Below are 14,341 nucleotides of genomic sequence, written 5' to 3'. Positions count from 1 at the left end.
TCCCAGAGACAGACATCTCAGTTTCTATTAGCAAGCAGCGGCGATACTTGATTGACAGAATCCCTTATCCTCCATATCCAATCCGACGCCCACCCGCTGTACCACTCCTTCTTGCTTGTCTGGCACCACCAGTGTGTCCAACGCGCCGATACCAGAATGTCCATCCACACATGCACCACCTTTTCTCGTCCCTTGTCGGTCGGCTTCGTTCCAGGTTCAGCCTGCCAGGGCATGTCGGCATCTCCCTCCTCTCTTGACACGCTCGTATGCCCATGTCGCGTTCGAGCATTACATATCCAGAACATCAGAGGCCGGCAAGCTCCAACCAAGCTGCAAGATTCTTCCCTGTGATAAATATAGAAAGTCAAAATAATGATACAAAATCGCGTCAAAGCTGCCCAGCCGCCCATTTTCTCCGTGTGCAAGCCTCTTTGTCGCAAGCTTCCCAAAGAAAAGTCGTCGCAGCTTGTCTAGACAGCAGCCATGTCTGTTCAACGGCACACTTGGAGCCCTGTACCGCAATGAGGCCGAGAAATTCTTTCCGTTCCCCGACTCTCAACACCGACACCGAACCCCTTCGGAGGTAATCCACACAAGGGGGTATATGCAAATCAAGAAAAAACCAAAAAACGAACAACGACACCAAGAGACTGCCCACTCAAATCACGCCATCAGCGCATGTCGACCGACGTAGATACTCCAGGCCAGATACCTTCTACACCTTTTCACAGGTTAGCAGAACGGACTTGGTTTCTGTCGATGAGATGCTCTGTTTGAGACATGGGATGACCGTAGGGCCGGCTCAATGCTCATGCAGATCCCTTCTGCCTCTTGCCGCCGAGTTTGGGACTTGGCTTGACTTTGTTCGCTCCGTTCACCTCTCCCTGTGCATTTTCTTCTTCTATTTTAACCACGCTCGCTCGTCGCCTCTTGTTGGAAACGTTCGGGCTGGTGTTTGTGCTTGGACCTTGACTCCCGCTAAGATTGGATCCCTGGGCACTCATCTGGTGCATCATGGCGACCCCTCCCGCAGTGGGATTCTGGGCAGGACTTGGTGTATGCACTGGGCCTCCCATCATGGGTGACCCTTGAGCTTGGGGAACGTTAAGATGTCCCATTGCAGGTGAGTTCATCATATTTGGTCCATTCATGCCGGGGTTCATCTGGTTTGGGAACACCACTTGGCCGTTGGCGGCCCTGGCCATTTGGTTCAGCCGCGTGTTGTTCGCGTGGGCCATGTTTTGTGCATTTTCTTGCGTTACTCGCAGTAACGTGTCTTTGGGAGAGATACCGGGATGGTGCTGGTAATACTCCATCAGAGGGCCCATGGCCGTCATCACCTCGGCAATCTAAAAATGCGTTAGTGTTTGTCTAGCCACACCAAAAGATCATACATGCCTCTAAAAATTGGGAGATGTGATGGGGTACGCCCCATTCGCCCACACCTGAGGTAGGAATCACTGGCCCTGCTCCTGATACATTTGCCTTGCCTTGTGTGCGTTTGAGGTTCTTGTTCGTGATCTTGGGACTCTGCTTCATTTCTGGCGACATGGGCTGCATCAACACATTGCGTGGAATGTACTCCTGCCATCCCGTCGAGCTGATGTTCAGGTGCTCAATGGTTTGAACGTCGTCAAACAGAACGCGCAGCTGTCCGTTGGTGGTCACTCGAATATCGTTGCCAAAGACATATGTCAAGCTCGCACTGCTACTCGTGATATGGACGCCACCGTTGGCTGTCTTGGTTTGCGTATGTTCAAAAGACTGGAGCAGGATTTGCTTGACTCCGCTTGCAAAATAAGAATGGTAGTAACGCGCGAGAGAGGGAAATTGGAGCTGGAAAGATTTGTCCCCGCCGGACCTGTTGTTGAAAAACTGTTGTCTCAATGATCCGATCGGCGAAAAGAATCTAGTGATCAATGCCTCCCAGTAGTCCAAATCATTTGGTCGTTCCGGGTGGGCGAGAAGATCCTGGTACTCGATCAATTTCAAAATGCATTGGCCTCCGATCATGTCTTGTTTGGGTAATTCGGACAGAATCATGTTCGCGGCGGCTTCTTGTTGCTGCTTAATACGAGGCTCCTCTTCGGGCTCCGTCGTCTTGACTGGCTGGTTGGCCGGTTGATTTTGTGGTTGGTTGTTTACGGGTTGTGGTTGTGGTGGTTGGGGCTTTGGCTGAGCGGGTTGAGCTTGGGGTTGAGAAGTCGGAGGAGGTTGCTGAGGAGGTTGTGTTTGGGGAGCGGGCGTGGGTTGTGATTGTGGAGGTTGAGTAGTTTGCTCTTGCGATCGTGACATTTGCATTTGTTGAGCTACTGCCCTTTGATTCTGCGCAGCGGCTGCCATCTGCGCTGCATGCTGTTGCGCCTGAGCCTGGGCCTGTTGAGCTCGGATTAACTGCTGCTGGTTGTGTTGGTGTTGTTGTAGGCTCTGCATTTGAGGATGGTTGGGATTCATCTGCATTTGCGGATGCATGCCCATACCCATCTTCATCTGCGCCAGCTGAGCCTGATTGAAGCCCGGCGCATTAGGTATCCCCATAGGCATGCCTTGTGCTTGAGCCTGAGACATCTGCTGCATCATGCGCTGGCGAGCCATGAACTGCTGTTGCTGTGGAGTCATCATCCCTTGGCCATAATTCATTTGCGGGTTATGCTGCTGAAAGATGGCCTGCTGGGGATTCATATGAGCCATGGCCATACCGTTGTGCATTGGTCCTGGAGCTGGAGTTCCAGCACCAGGTGGCATACCAGTAACCATGGGTCCTTGGGTGACTTGGGGCGCAGATACTCCTGGATGCATGCCCTGCATCATTCCGGGCCCAGGTTGACCTCCCATGTGAGCGGCACCAGGATGCTGCATCCCCATGGGATGACCTGGAGGAATTCCAGGATGCCCTGGAGCAATACCCGCATGGTGCGGGAAGCTTTGGGCCATCATCTTCAAGAGTGCTTATGTAGGAATATATCGAGTCGCAATTCCGGCGTGACGGTATACGAAGTAGTTCTGGTTACTTCTGTTGGGTATCTGGTCCTTCTCTTTTTTCCCACCTCCAGTCCCTCTGGCCCCACTTTTTTGGCGGAAAGACGCTGTAGTTGTTCGGCACGGAGCGAAATGTTGTCACATTTGTATGATCGGGAGGTTTCATGCAAGCGGATAGATATGAGGGACGATGTATTTTCCTGCAGGTGGTCGGCGCAACGTGGATATATTGCAAGAGATCCTGCGATGTTTCGCCGTGTGAAGGTCGTCTTACGGGGCTAGATCAGTGTCGCGACAACGACGATAATCGAATCATCGGGCGGTGGCGGCAGTGATGGAAGCGCGCAGAGGCTTCATGACCATTTCATCCTCTCGTGGATCGCAGAGGAGCAGCTAGAGCGATTAACCTGGCGAGGCAGATGATCCGAGTGTTGTGAGAGTGGCCGTTGCGATGTTATCGGGTTGGTACACTGCGGTGGTACTCGTGATCTGATGACCCCGGCCCAGTGTGGACGAGAACCGGTCGGAAATTGGGAGCCAGGCTCCAAAAGCAGAGTCAAGGGCGATGAGGAAGGGAAAAGAGCGACAAGACAGCGAGAGCGCCAGTTGAGACTGAATAGCAGACACTGTCCCAGCCTGGGTGGTGAAGACTGAAGATCAGGTTCCAAGTCGCAGGTGCAACTTCAGGATCTGCAGGTGTGCAGGGAGAGACACTTACAGACCACGGAAGATGCTGGGGGGGTGGGTGGTGTGGCCATCGGGGCCCAACTTGAAACCCAGCGACTTGCCAGGCCCGGCCAACATCCCCCAATCATCCGCCAAGCAATCGTGCAGCACGCGCTTGACCCGATACAGCACTAGCGGCTCGCCGTTTCAGAAAATAAATTCGGCACCTCTTTTCCCTCTGTGCTTGTATTCTTCACCTGTGTTCTTCTGCATTCTGTCTCTACTCCCACACAGCAAATTCCTGGATTCCATTTCATGTCCTGAGGAGTGCAGGCTCGGTACTATATCCTGTAACTTGGAGACATGGTAAGCACACTCTCCACGAATTCTCCTGCCTCTTAAAACGCGGCTTGCAAGATGACAACCAAACCTCTTCTTCTTTCTATCCTGAGTCGCCCTTGAAGAAACATTCGGACTGTCATCGCTGAACAGTCTGTTACTAGCCAGTATTTAATGTCTGACTATCACACGCTTCTACAACATCTGCTGTGTTTCTTTCTCTGTGTGGTCTGATGCTGACTCGAAGTCTAGGATTGCGATGGAGAAGTAGAGTTTCTCTAAGGCATGTGTTGCTGTAAGATTCTTTGAGGTACGTTTTTGCAGATGCCCTACCCCGTCTCACATCGCCTTGTGTCTACTTTCCCTTGGTTCCTATGATGAAAACCTTTTCCACATTCGCAGTTTCCACGCTAGCCCTGGCATATGAACCTATTTTAAGTCCAGGTGTCGTTGAGCGGCAAATCTTCCTTGGATGTCTGATTGGATCTTTACCTGAGACTCTTGCTATTTTCCATGTACCTGTCTATATCATGCGCTGACCGGTATCTTGTGCAGATAGTTGTCCACGATCCGCTCCCCCCGTTTGTCCCCTAGAGATGTACTCTCATAGTTGCAGCGTGTGTCTGGTTGACGAGAAGGAAAGAGGAGGAGGATAGATTCTGGATAGGCAATTCGGCGAACACGGGGAATATTATGCTTGCGTATTTCAGTCACGCAATTTTCAATTTTTAGCCAATGACTTCCTGCGCAGAAAATATTCCCAATCCAATTTAACTTGGAAACTCATTACTGTTCAAATACTGGATGTTTTACATGATTCGCGTGCCCGTGCGATTCACCACACCAAATTTCGTCTCTTCGTGGTTCTGGCTTTGATTTCGCAGCAACCTTTCCAGGTTCGTGGGAGGTGATGGGTCCTCTACGCCTTTTCTAGCCTGAATAGCGTCGCGTAGGCTAGCCATGAAGCCACTTCCCAAAGTTCCTCTGTTGGAAGCTCGATATTATGTCTGGAGCAGTCTCTGTCAAGCCGGGGACTGCTAGGCTTCACTTGCGCACCTCCTTCTCTGCATGCCAGCCTCTTCAAGCTGATTGGTGAGCGGGTATAATAGCTGACTGGTGGGATTCGTGATCTTGCTGCCCTCAACTAATGAAGGAAGTTCCTGCTTGCTCCACGACCTTGGCGCTTCTTCTCGCATCGATGAACAGATCTTCGCACTCTGCCACATCCTCGACACCAATCTCCTGCCTGCCATTGACCTTTGCAAGAATGCTACTGGGAGTCAATAGCTGTAGGGCGTATCGCAGACTAACATTGGTGCCATGTTGCGCGACCTTCTCCAGTGCAGATTCGGATATTGAGAGACCCTCAGTCTTCGCGCGTAGACGGATGATGGTCTGAACTTCGGACGCGTTGTATGGGTGTGTGGGGATGATGAGCAAGCGGGCAAGTAGATCAGGAGGGACGCCGTGGGCACCTGTGATGTCCTGTGTACCGCGAATGAGAGTGTTGCCCCGATTTGAGGCGAGGATGACGATGGGTGAGATGGGGGATTCAAGGGCGCGGTTGAGATAGGTGAAGCATTCAATGTCGAGCATATGAACCTGGCAAAGACCGGTTAAGAACATTTCGCAAAGTGCTGAATATCAATGTACTCACCTCATCAATAAAGAGGACACCAGGGACCAACTCCGCAACACCCTGATCAATATACCTACTCACCACCTTGTTGATCTCTGCCCTCAATTTGTCCGTGATCTCGGTCTTTTTTGGCTTCATCAGTTGGCCCATCATGCTCATAACATCCTGGCCCCCCTGAGGTCTCGCGTTGGCGATATCCAAATCATGTAATGTGACGTCCTGGACAACCTCTTTCTTTTTGTGGACTTCTCCTTTGGGTACGGGCACGTATTCTTCTGCCTCGAGGTCGAATTCGGTCGCGTAGGCGTCTGAGCGACCCACCCGCTTGCATGCCCCGGTGTTGGCTTCTATATAGATGACATCGCCAACCGTCACTCGCTCCTTCTGGATAGCTTCATATATGCTAGGGTCGAGGCGGAGCTTTTTCGTGCCTCTTGCGGATTTCAAGGTAATGATCAAGTGGGAGATGGTGCGGCCAAAACCGCCGAGGGGGTTCTCTGCTTCTTCGGGGATGAGCTCGGTCACTTCGCCCTCATACACCTCTTTCGTTTCGCGCACGCGGAGACCTGTTGTGGTCAGTACCAGCTCATTAAGGGACATGAAAGGGTTCAGCTTACCGATTGCTCTTCTGAAATTCTCCATCAAGGCTTCTGTCTTCTTGACCTCCGCGGAATAGATTTCGCTGCCGACAATTGGACAAAACGGCACTTTTGTCCCCAGCTCTTGTGATACTGCCAGTGCCAAAGCTGTCTTGCCGGTGCCAGGTCCTCCCGCTAATAGCACTGCTCTTCCTGACATCTTTTTGGCCTTGATCAGGTCTACAACGACTCCGCAGGCCTAATATTTGTCAAAAGAGCGAATAGATTCTGCTTGGACATGGGAAACGTACCTCACGCGCGGCAGCCTGCCCGACGAATCCATTGCTATTGGGTTCAGCAGTGCCGTCTGATCGCAAGCCCAATCCCTTGATATGCGTATGCGCCGCAGTCCTGTTCTCGCGCGCATTGCCCTTGACTTCGCTGATGTTGACCATGGTCGCTAGTTCTTTGGAAATAAAGCTAGAAGAGCCACGATGTTGATCGCGTTCTGACACAGAAGATAAAAGAAGGACAAATTGTGATTTTGGTGGTCAAATGGCGGTTGTCACTGGCAGTCCCCAGAATTTGGGAATTGCGCGCTAAAATCCACCAAGGTTTATACTTCTCAATTGTGCTACTTTATTTTCCTACTCGATGCACCCAGCAACAGCACCGCTTTGCACAGACTGCCACACGCGGGTGCTTTTTGTGCGCTCCTCGACCTCTATTACTCCCCTTTATCTTGGTCCTTTTCTTCAATTCCACCCCGTAGTGTTACTTTCACCATGGCGGCTCCCACAACGATCACGAAGCTCCCCGAGGTGCTCCGCAGTCCTACCTCTCTCCAATATCTCTCCTACAGACACCCGGTCAAACACTCAAACCCGTACTTCAAGCCCAGATTCACCTTTAAGCTCGAAGATAGGAAACATACCTTGCTGGACGTCTACCGGTTGCGACACACAGACCCTTTGATGCCCGTGTACCCTTACGGCGAGAATAAACAATTTCCAGAAGCAAATTTCGGTCTCTATGGTGGCGCTACGGTACAATCTGGGAGCAAGATATCCAAGGGCAGAAATAAGGGCAAGACATTGCGACATTGGTTCCCTAATGTCCGGGTTGAGACTGTGAGGAGCGAAGCGTTGAATAGGGAGCTCAAGATCCCTATTACTGCCCGAGTCATGAGAACCATCAGCAAATGTGGCGGTATAGATCAATATGTCACTGGAATGAAGCCTGCCAGAATAAAGGAGCTGGGTATGCTGGGCTGGAAACTGCGATGGCTGGTCATGACATCTCCGAAGTACCGGTCAGCGCACGCCGAACAGTTGCGAAAATACAACCTGCCTACGCACTACTCCTTATCAAGCTCCTTTGAAGACGCGTGGAATGATGAAAACGTCCGGGCGAAGATGATCGAGCAGCAAGAAGCGGCCTGGCGTGATCTACGAGAGGCGGCCGACCGATTCGAAAAGCATGTGCAGAGGAATTGGATCGAGAGCGGGGAGAAAGAAGTTTACCAAATCCCGAAACTGGAGACGCTCAACCGCAGTAGCCCGCTCTCATTGGGCCTGCCGGAACATTTGGAAGAGCCGGATGTCGTTGACAAGAGTTACAGAGGTCTCAGGACCTTCAAGAAGTCTGCTGGAGACAGTCTGCAAGAAATCTCATCAGGAGTTACCTCTGTTGAAGACAGCGACAAGGTCATCAGCGGTGATGAAAAGTTGGTGGCGACAGCAACGATGGGAACCAGCTCCGGAGACATCGAAAGACACATCGAGGGAAACGCTTCAGAAGACCACACGTCGCCGAGTGATCCTCAACTTAATGTGGCTAGCAGCGAGGCAGCACTACCGGACTCTCAGCAGTCGAAGACAAGGACGGAACGGGAAGGTTGAGGGGTTACAATGTGGAACTGTGAGGATTGGCTTACACAGGGTTGGCGGATAGCTGCCTCAATCGAATCCCAGGACGGCGACTAAGCAGTCCGCCCTCGATCCTTCAGGTCGGCCGAAAGCCATTCGGTGGAAACAAGCTCTCAATGAGAAGCCACCGAGTTAAAACCAAGATACTGGCGTCAACCACACATGGTGATTCGCAGAGTCACAGCAACAGATCAGGTGGCCGGCCATAAAGTATTGTAAATCATTGTCAAATGGACATGTTGTATTCCCAACACAAATGGCCAAAAGATGAGGGCAATTCTTGAACATTATGTACTATACAGCCAAATCATACTTTCAAAAGTGTGTGCTGTTTTGAGGCAATCAGGCAAAGATATATATATTCACCTTCTATGGACAAGTCATAGTGGGCTTCACTGGTCTGGCTGCCATCGATCCGCGTCGCGCTACTGGGATTGTGATGTTGTTTCCTTGGCGACAGTGACATTATCTTCACTCCATGAGGCGCGCAGAATCATATTTCTCATCCTTGGATGGATCTCTCGCTCCAACCACTCCGACTTCATGCTCACAAGCAGCCATTTCCTGCAGAAGTCTTCGCGCCGGCATCACCTGTGGGCACTTGTCCCTTGGCCTCCAACTCCTTCCACCTGAGGAACAATTTCTGGAAGGCTAGGGGATCCTGCGCGCCAGATACCTCCCACATATCGTTGATCTCGTAGAAGGGCACACCCGAGATGCCCTTCAGATGCGCCTCTTCTGCTTCTTTGTCCACCAACTCCCCGTCCTTGCCAGAAGTCAGATACTCGGTAATCTCCTCCTTGGTGCCCAGCCCAGCTTCCAATCCCACATCCACTAAATTGTCCAGAGTGGTGATATCAACTTCCTCTTCGAAATAGCGCCTCCAGAGACCCATCATAACCTTGTTCTGGGAGTCCTCGCCTCCTTTCCCCTGTGCCCAGTGGACAAGTCGGTGTCCGTTCCTCGAGGGCCCAGTCATACCGCCGAATTTGAAGTTGAACCCTTCAGCACGGGCGGTCTGGGTCATCATGGCTTCCATTTGCTTGGCGCGCTCAGGTCCAAATTTTGCAGCGTACATTTCACGCCTTGGGCGCGACGGTGCTGGAAAAGGTGGAGGCGCTGGACCCCTCCCACTGGTCAGCTGCGGCGGTGGGTTGAGATAAAAAGGCAAGTATTTCAGGTGAAAGCTATCATTGGGATACGTCTTCTTGTGTTCTGCAATGGCGCGAGACAGACGCGCATGACCTATGAGGCACCATGGACATACGACGTCACTGGTAATGGTGATATTATAGTTCGTCATTCTAAGCAGGGAGTTTCGTGTTTGGATAAAGAGCATCAAAACTGGCGGTTTATAGGTGGGATAGGGGAGAGAAAGAGGTCTTTCGAATTGAAGATATTTTGTCAACGAACAGTGAAGATTGTGAAGAGTTGGATATAGCCGGAAGACACAAGGGTGGCTTCCGAGGTTGTCATGGTTGTCTATATCTAAGGAAGTCGAGGTTGGATTTGTCAGCCACTTTGAGCGATTGGCTTCGCTTTTCCGAACAACCGGCGAATGGGTCGAGATGCCACGACCGCATTTCTCCTTCTTCTTAGACTTGTGTGTTCTATCGATTCTGGTTTGGCACACTCATCAAGGATATGAGGTTTCCTGTGCAAATCACTAGGCGAGGTGTCGGAGGTATATTATGAGCAAACTTGGACAATCATAAGCGGGGTAAAGAACTTTGTTGAAATTCCATCATTCTCTCTCCCTCTACTCGGTATAGTAGGAAGTGAGTTCTCGGAGATGTAGCCTTGCCATGGCACATGATGTCGCAGGTATCAAGGAGGCTGGACTCGTAGACTTCCCCTGACTTACTGCTAGGCTGTAGTGCAATATTCAGCCTTCCCAGAAAATCCCACTGTCTGACATAATCTTAAAAGCTAATGTGGCCCGCAGTTCTGCAAACCTTCTGTCAGACACAAATATAAACTCATCCTACTAGCTCCCACACGATTCCAACTCTATTCAAGTTCAAGGCACCGACTCAGCCTACATCAACTTGTCCACGAGACTTCTGTTCGACTATCACTGTCATGTCCCAATCACATTCTCGTGCACTTTCGAGTCACGGCGGCGATAGTGAAGAGGATGACGAAGACCAATTCTTTGATACGGATCAGTTCTTCGTCGCCTCCTCGACAACTGAGAGTTCCGCCTCACATGTGGAGTCAAACTTCATGGTAGACATGCCCTTTCGTACATCATGCTGCTCTCAAGGTCAAGCTGATGGTGTTTAGGACTCTGAAAAAGGTATGATGGCGTCCCACTGGACTGCCGGCACTGTGGACTCAACTGGCCACAACCCGAGTCGACTAGGCGCTGAGACCACGCCTTTCACTGACGATTATGTCGCGCTTGGATCTGTTCGCCTTATCCGCACTGCTGAAAATGCGCTCAGTGATAGCTGGAGAATGGTTGGACCCGCGGGAGAAGCTACACATCCTCACCCTTTGCTGAAATTAGGCGAGAAGCGGCTATGGATCAAAACTCTCCTGCTTCCCCATGTCACCCGTCCTGATTGTGCCTCGTTGAGGGTCCATGCACTGCCAGAGGATGTCAACCGAAGTACTAGAGGCTCGATCAAGGATCTTAGAAAGGTTCTGAAACTGCTCATTGACTTCATTGACATTTCTCGGGACGCGTGGGATGGTAAATACGACCCGGCTTTGCCCTTGCAGACGTACAAGCAACCAGATGACTTCCAGCAGGAATCCCTCTTTTACATCTTTAATACCTTGTCCTCGCCACAAACTTCCCTTGATGATGCGGGCTCTTGTGTGCACAGTCAGAGGTCCATGCGTGGCATATTTGACAACCAGATCAACGGCCTCCAAACCTCATTATATCCCTACCAGAGGCGGTCGGTGGCCGCGATGCTCCAGAGGGAAATAAATCCTTCCAAGTTTCTCGACCCACGAAAGCAGGCCCTCCGAGATCTCAATGGCACAATATTCTATCTAGATGTCTATGAAGGCGTTCTTCTCCGTCATTCTCATCTCTATAGTGAATCTCGTGGTGGCATCCTCGCCGAAACCATGGGCTACGGCAAGACGCTGATATGCATTGCCCTGATCCTAGCAACTAGGGGCCATTATCCTACAATCCCGGAGGGTAGAGTGAACGCAACTACTGCGGAGCTCAATGCACGAACACCTAGTTTGCTGGACCTGGCAGCAAGAGCGATCAAACAGAATGGTGTGCCGTGGAAAGCCCATTTTGCATGTCTCAAGAAAGAGGGATACCACTTTGACAGCTGCACGGACGCTCTGGCCAAGTATGATGGTGAGTTTGTTGAACCCATCTTCCACCCGACGACGCCGGATCGACGAGGGAAGAAAAGAGAAGATCTCCGAGTGCTACGCCTTGCATGTACAACACTGTTGATTGTCCCACCTAATCTTCTTGTCCAATGGCAACATGAGATAGAAATGCATACACAAGAAAAGGCGCTTGACGTTTTGGTTTTGGACTCGACCACCAAGGATATACCTCACTGGAGGGAATTGATAAGACATGACATTGTGCTAATCACCAAGTCACGCTTTGAACAAGAATATAGAGATGATGATCTCAACCAAGGGAGACGGTTCAAGGGTCAGGAGAGATTTCGGTCCCAACTAACAGAAGTTCGATGGTTGCGCGTCATTTGCGACGAGGGGCATGGCTTCGCTGGCTCAAGCTATCGAACACATGCAATGGCGATGTTGGACAAGATGTCCATCGAACGCCGGTGGGTCGTGTCTGGCACACCATCCCACTCGCTTCACGGTGTTGAGGTTAATCTCGCACTCGACGAAACCAACCACGGCACGGAAGCTTTACGGAGACAATCCATTGAGATAGCCTTGGAACGGAGAAAAGCCACAGATACATCGACGGAAGAACTCAAAGATATGGAACGATTACGCGCCATTGTTGTCAGGTTTCTCAAGGTACAACCCTGGGCAAACCAAAAAGGTTCTGACTACGCCGACTGGAAAAGATATCTCTCTCCTTTCGATGCATCTGGCAAACGTCGTTTTGCACCAGCTCTGCGAACAATGCTCCAGTCCCTCATCATCCGCCATCGGATTGAGGATATCGATGTCGATCTCTGCCTACCTCCATTGCACAACACCACAGTCTATCTGGACCCGAGCTTCTACGACAAACTCAGCATGAACCTTTTCCGGTTGGTTCTGACCTCCAATGCAGTTACTTCGGAAAGGATAGACGAGGACTATATGTTTCATCCCAAGAACCGCAAATCCCTTGATGAGCTGATCGTGAACCTCCGCCGATCCAGCTTCCACTGGGTTGGATTCAGTAAACATGATGTGGTCGAGACCTTGAGGGTCAGTCACAAATACCTGGACGAACACCTTGGCCAGATTTCTGGCGAAGACGGTGCGTTGCTGAGCGAGGCAATATTGAATGGCAAACGAGCCCTGAGTGATTCGGGTTGGCGTGCTTTCTCGGTCTACCATGAAATCGGCGTATATATCGAAGACTTCCCCGACCATGCTGCCAAATCTTGGGCCTTGGATGGCCAACTATCAAACCCTCTCCTCCTTGGAACTGTCCAAGCTCGAGAAGTCCAGCAGTATGTGCTGAGCCATCTTAGCTCAGAGGGACCCTTGATGGGTCTTGTTGGAGCAGGACTTCGAGCAATGCGAATGGCTCGTGAACGAGCCACGGAAGAGCAACAAGCCAGAGATAAAGTCCGTTCGAGCTCGAATGGAAAGAAACCTCCCACAGCGGGCGCAATAGAGGAACCCAAGGTCAAAAACCAATCGGCTACTCCGTCTCCTGTCCGCTCTTCAGTGGGAGACATTGCTCCCGAACTTTTCCAATCACCAAGAAAGCGACTATTCCTGCCAGATAATCACGTCCTTCCAGCAGCACTGGCTAAATCACGTATTGTCGGGTTCACATCTGCGAAACTCAACTACCTCTGCTCACGAATCTTGACACTCCAGTCAACGGAGAAAATTATCATCTTCTACGACTCGAACAACATCGCTTTCTGGATAGCTGAGGCTCTTGAATTGCTATCGGTCAAATTCCTCATTTATGCAAACACTCTCTCGGTGACGCGCCGCGCAGCATACCTCGCGACCTTCAACCAATCAGAGGTGTTCCGCGTTCTGCTCATGGATCTCAAGCAAGCCTCTCATGGCCTCCACGTGGCAGCCGCCAGCCGGATCTTCATTGTCTCCCCCATCTGGCAGCCCGACGTCGAGTCGCAAGCAATCAAGCGGGCGCATCGCATCGGCCAAACACGCCCTGTCTACGTCGAGACCCTCGTTCTGAGAGGCACCCTGGAGGAGAAGATTCTCAAGCGGCGTCGACAAATGAGCAATGCGGAGCTGGTCAAGGCAGAGAAAAGCCTCCTGGACGACGGCATGATGAACGGGATCATTCGAGGCGAAGGATTTTTGAAGATTGCGGATGACGAAAAAGAGCAGATGAGAGGGGGAAAACTAGACGCGCCTGTCCCGTTGTTCGCGAGACGGGACGATGGCCTTGTCAACACCGACGATGCAGAGGACATTGACCTCATCCTGGGCTTGGAGGACGAACGTCCCTCGAAGAAGCAGAAAAAGCAAAAAGACATTAAAGGCAAGACGGTGGCTTTTGGACCGAATCCCGTTTCCCCCTCGCCATGGCGGCCTGTGCCTGCGCCTGCACTTTCGCCGCGAGCAGGACAACAAAGCCCAGTCTCGATCTTCGGTGCCGGGTCGCAGCAGAACTGTGAAAAGCCAAAGAAGTCGGTGCGCATCGTGGTGGACCTCTCATCACCACCATCCGCATCCGGTGTCGGTGTTGGTGTCGGTGGCTCTGCAGAGTGTTGAGTCTTGCCGAGGGCTGGCTTCTTGCTATGGGTAGGTAGGTGTCGGGAACAATGTCCTACCATTCCTTGGCATAACGTACGAAAAGTAACACGGTAGGACGTGCGGGCTTGTTGGAACTGGGGAAATTTCCCCTTGTTTTGCATAGAGAGAGAGAGAGAGAGAGAGAGAGAGAGAGAGTGAGAGAGAGAGAGAGAGAGAGAGAGAGAGAGAGAGAGAGACACACAAGGTCGACCACACAAACATACACGAAACAACGAACAAAGACGAGATGACGTTCAACCTCTCTCTACAGAAAAAAGAGAGACTAACGATCATAGCATACATCACAA

At 51.3% G+C, this 14,341-nt stretch overlaps 5 protein-coding genes across 5 annotated transcripts; 2 read left to right on the top strand and 3 right to left on the bottom strand.

Moving 5' to 3' along the window:
* Positions 1-809: 809 nt before the first annotated feature.
* Positions 810-2,934, bottom strand: AYO20_09225 (hypothetical protein; the record flags this gene model as incomplete). Its single annotated transcript, XM_022647496.1, has 2 exons — positions 810-1,349; positions 1,429-2,934. 2 exons carry the CDS (start codon positions 2,932-2,934, stop codon positions 810-812), a joined length of 2,046 nt encoding a protein of 681 aa, XP_022496485.1.
* A 2,190-nt stretch (positions 2,935-5,124) lies between these two features.
* On the bottom strand, positions 5,125-6,656 carry AYO20_09224 (RuvB-like helicase 1; the record flags this gene model as incomplete). The annotated part of the gene is made up of 4 exons (XM_022647495.1): positions 5,125-5,586; positions 5,642-6,189; positions 6,241-6,460; positions 6,513-6,656. The coding sequence occupies 4 exons, from the start codon at positions 6,654-6,656 to the stop codon at positions 5,125-5,127; spliced, it is 1,374 nt and encodes a 457-aa protein (XP_022496484.1).
* A 330-nt stretch (positions 6,657-6,986) lies between these two features.
* On the top strand, positions 6,987-8,102 carry AYO20_09223 (hypothetical protein; the record flags this gene model as incomplete). Its single annotated transcript, XM_022647494.1, has 1 exon — positions 6,987-8,102. The coding sequence occupies one exon, from the start codon at positions 6,987-6,989 to the stop codon at positions 8,100-8,102; it is 1,116 nt and encodes a 371-aa protein (XP_022496483.1).
* A 574-nt stretch (positions 8,103-8,676) lies between these two features.
* AYO20_09222 (hypothetical protein) lies at positions 8,677-9,432 on the bottom strand (the record flags this gene model as incomplete). Its single annotated transcript, XM_022647493.1, has 1 exon — positions 8,677-9,432. One exon carries the CDS (start codon positions 9,430-9,432, stop codon positions 8,677-8,679), a length of 756 nt encoding a protein of 251 aa, XP_022496482.1.
* A 779-nt stretch (positions 9,433-10,211) lies between these two features.
* AYO20_09221 (hypothetical protein) lies at positions 10,212-14,012 on the top strand (the record flags this gene model as incomplete). Its single annotated transcript, XM_022647492.1, has 2 exons — positions 10,212-10,358; positions 10,416-14,012. 2 exons carry the CDS (start codon positions 10,212-10,214, stop codon positions 14,010-14,012), a joined length of 3,744 nt encoding a protein of 1,247 aa, XP_022496481.1.
* Between the last annotated feature and the right edge of the window lie 329 nt (positions 14,013-14,341).

Source organism: Fonsecaea nubica (genome assembly GCF_001646965.1).
Source record: "Fonsecaea nubica strain CBS 269.64 chromosome Unknown Scaff83, whole genome shotgun sequence".
In the NCBI taxonomy this organism is placed as follows: Eukaryota; Fungi; Ascomycota; class Eurotiomycetes; order Chaetothyriales; family Herpotrichiellaceae; genus Fonsecaea; species Fonsecaea nubica.
The sequence above is the reverse complement of the archived record's forward strand: the minus strand, read 5'-3'. Positions and strand labels throughout refer to the sequence as shown.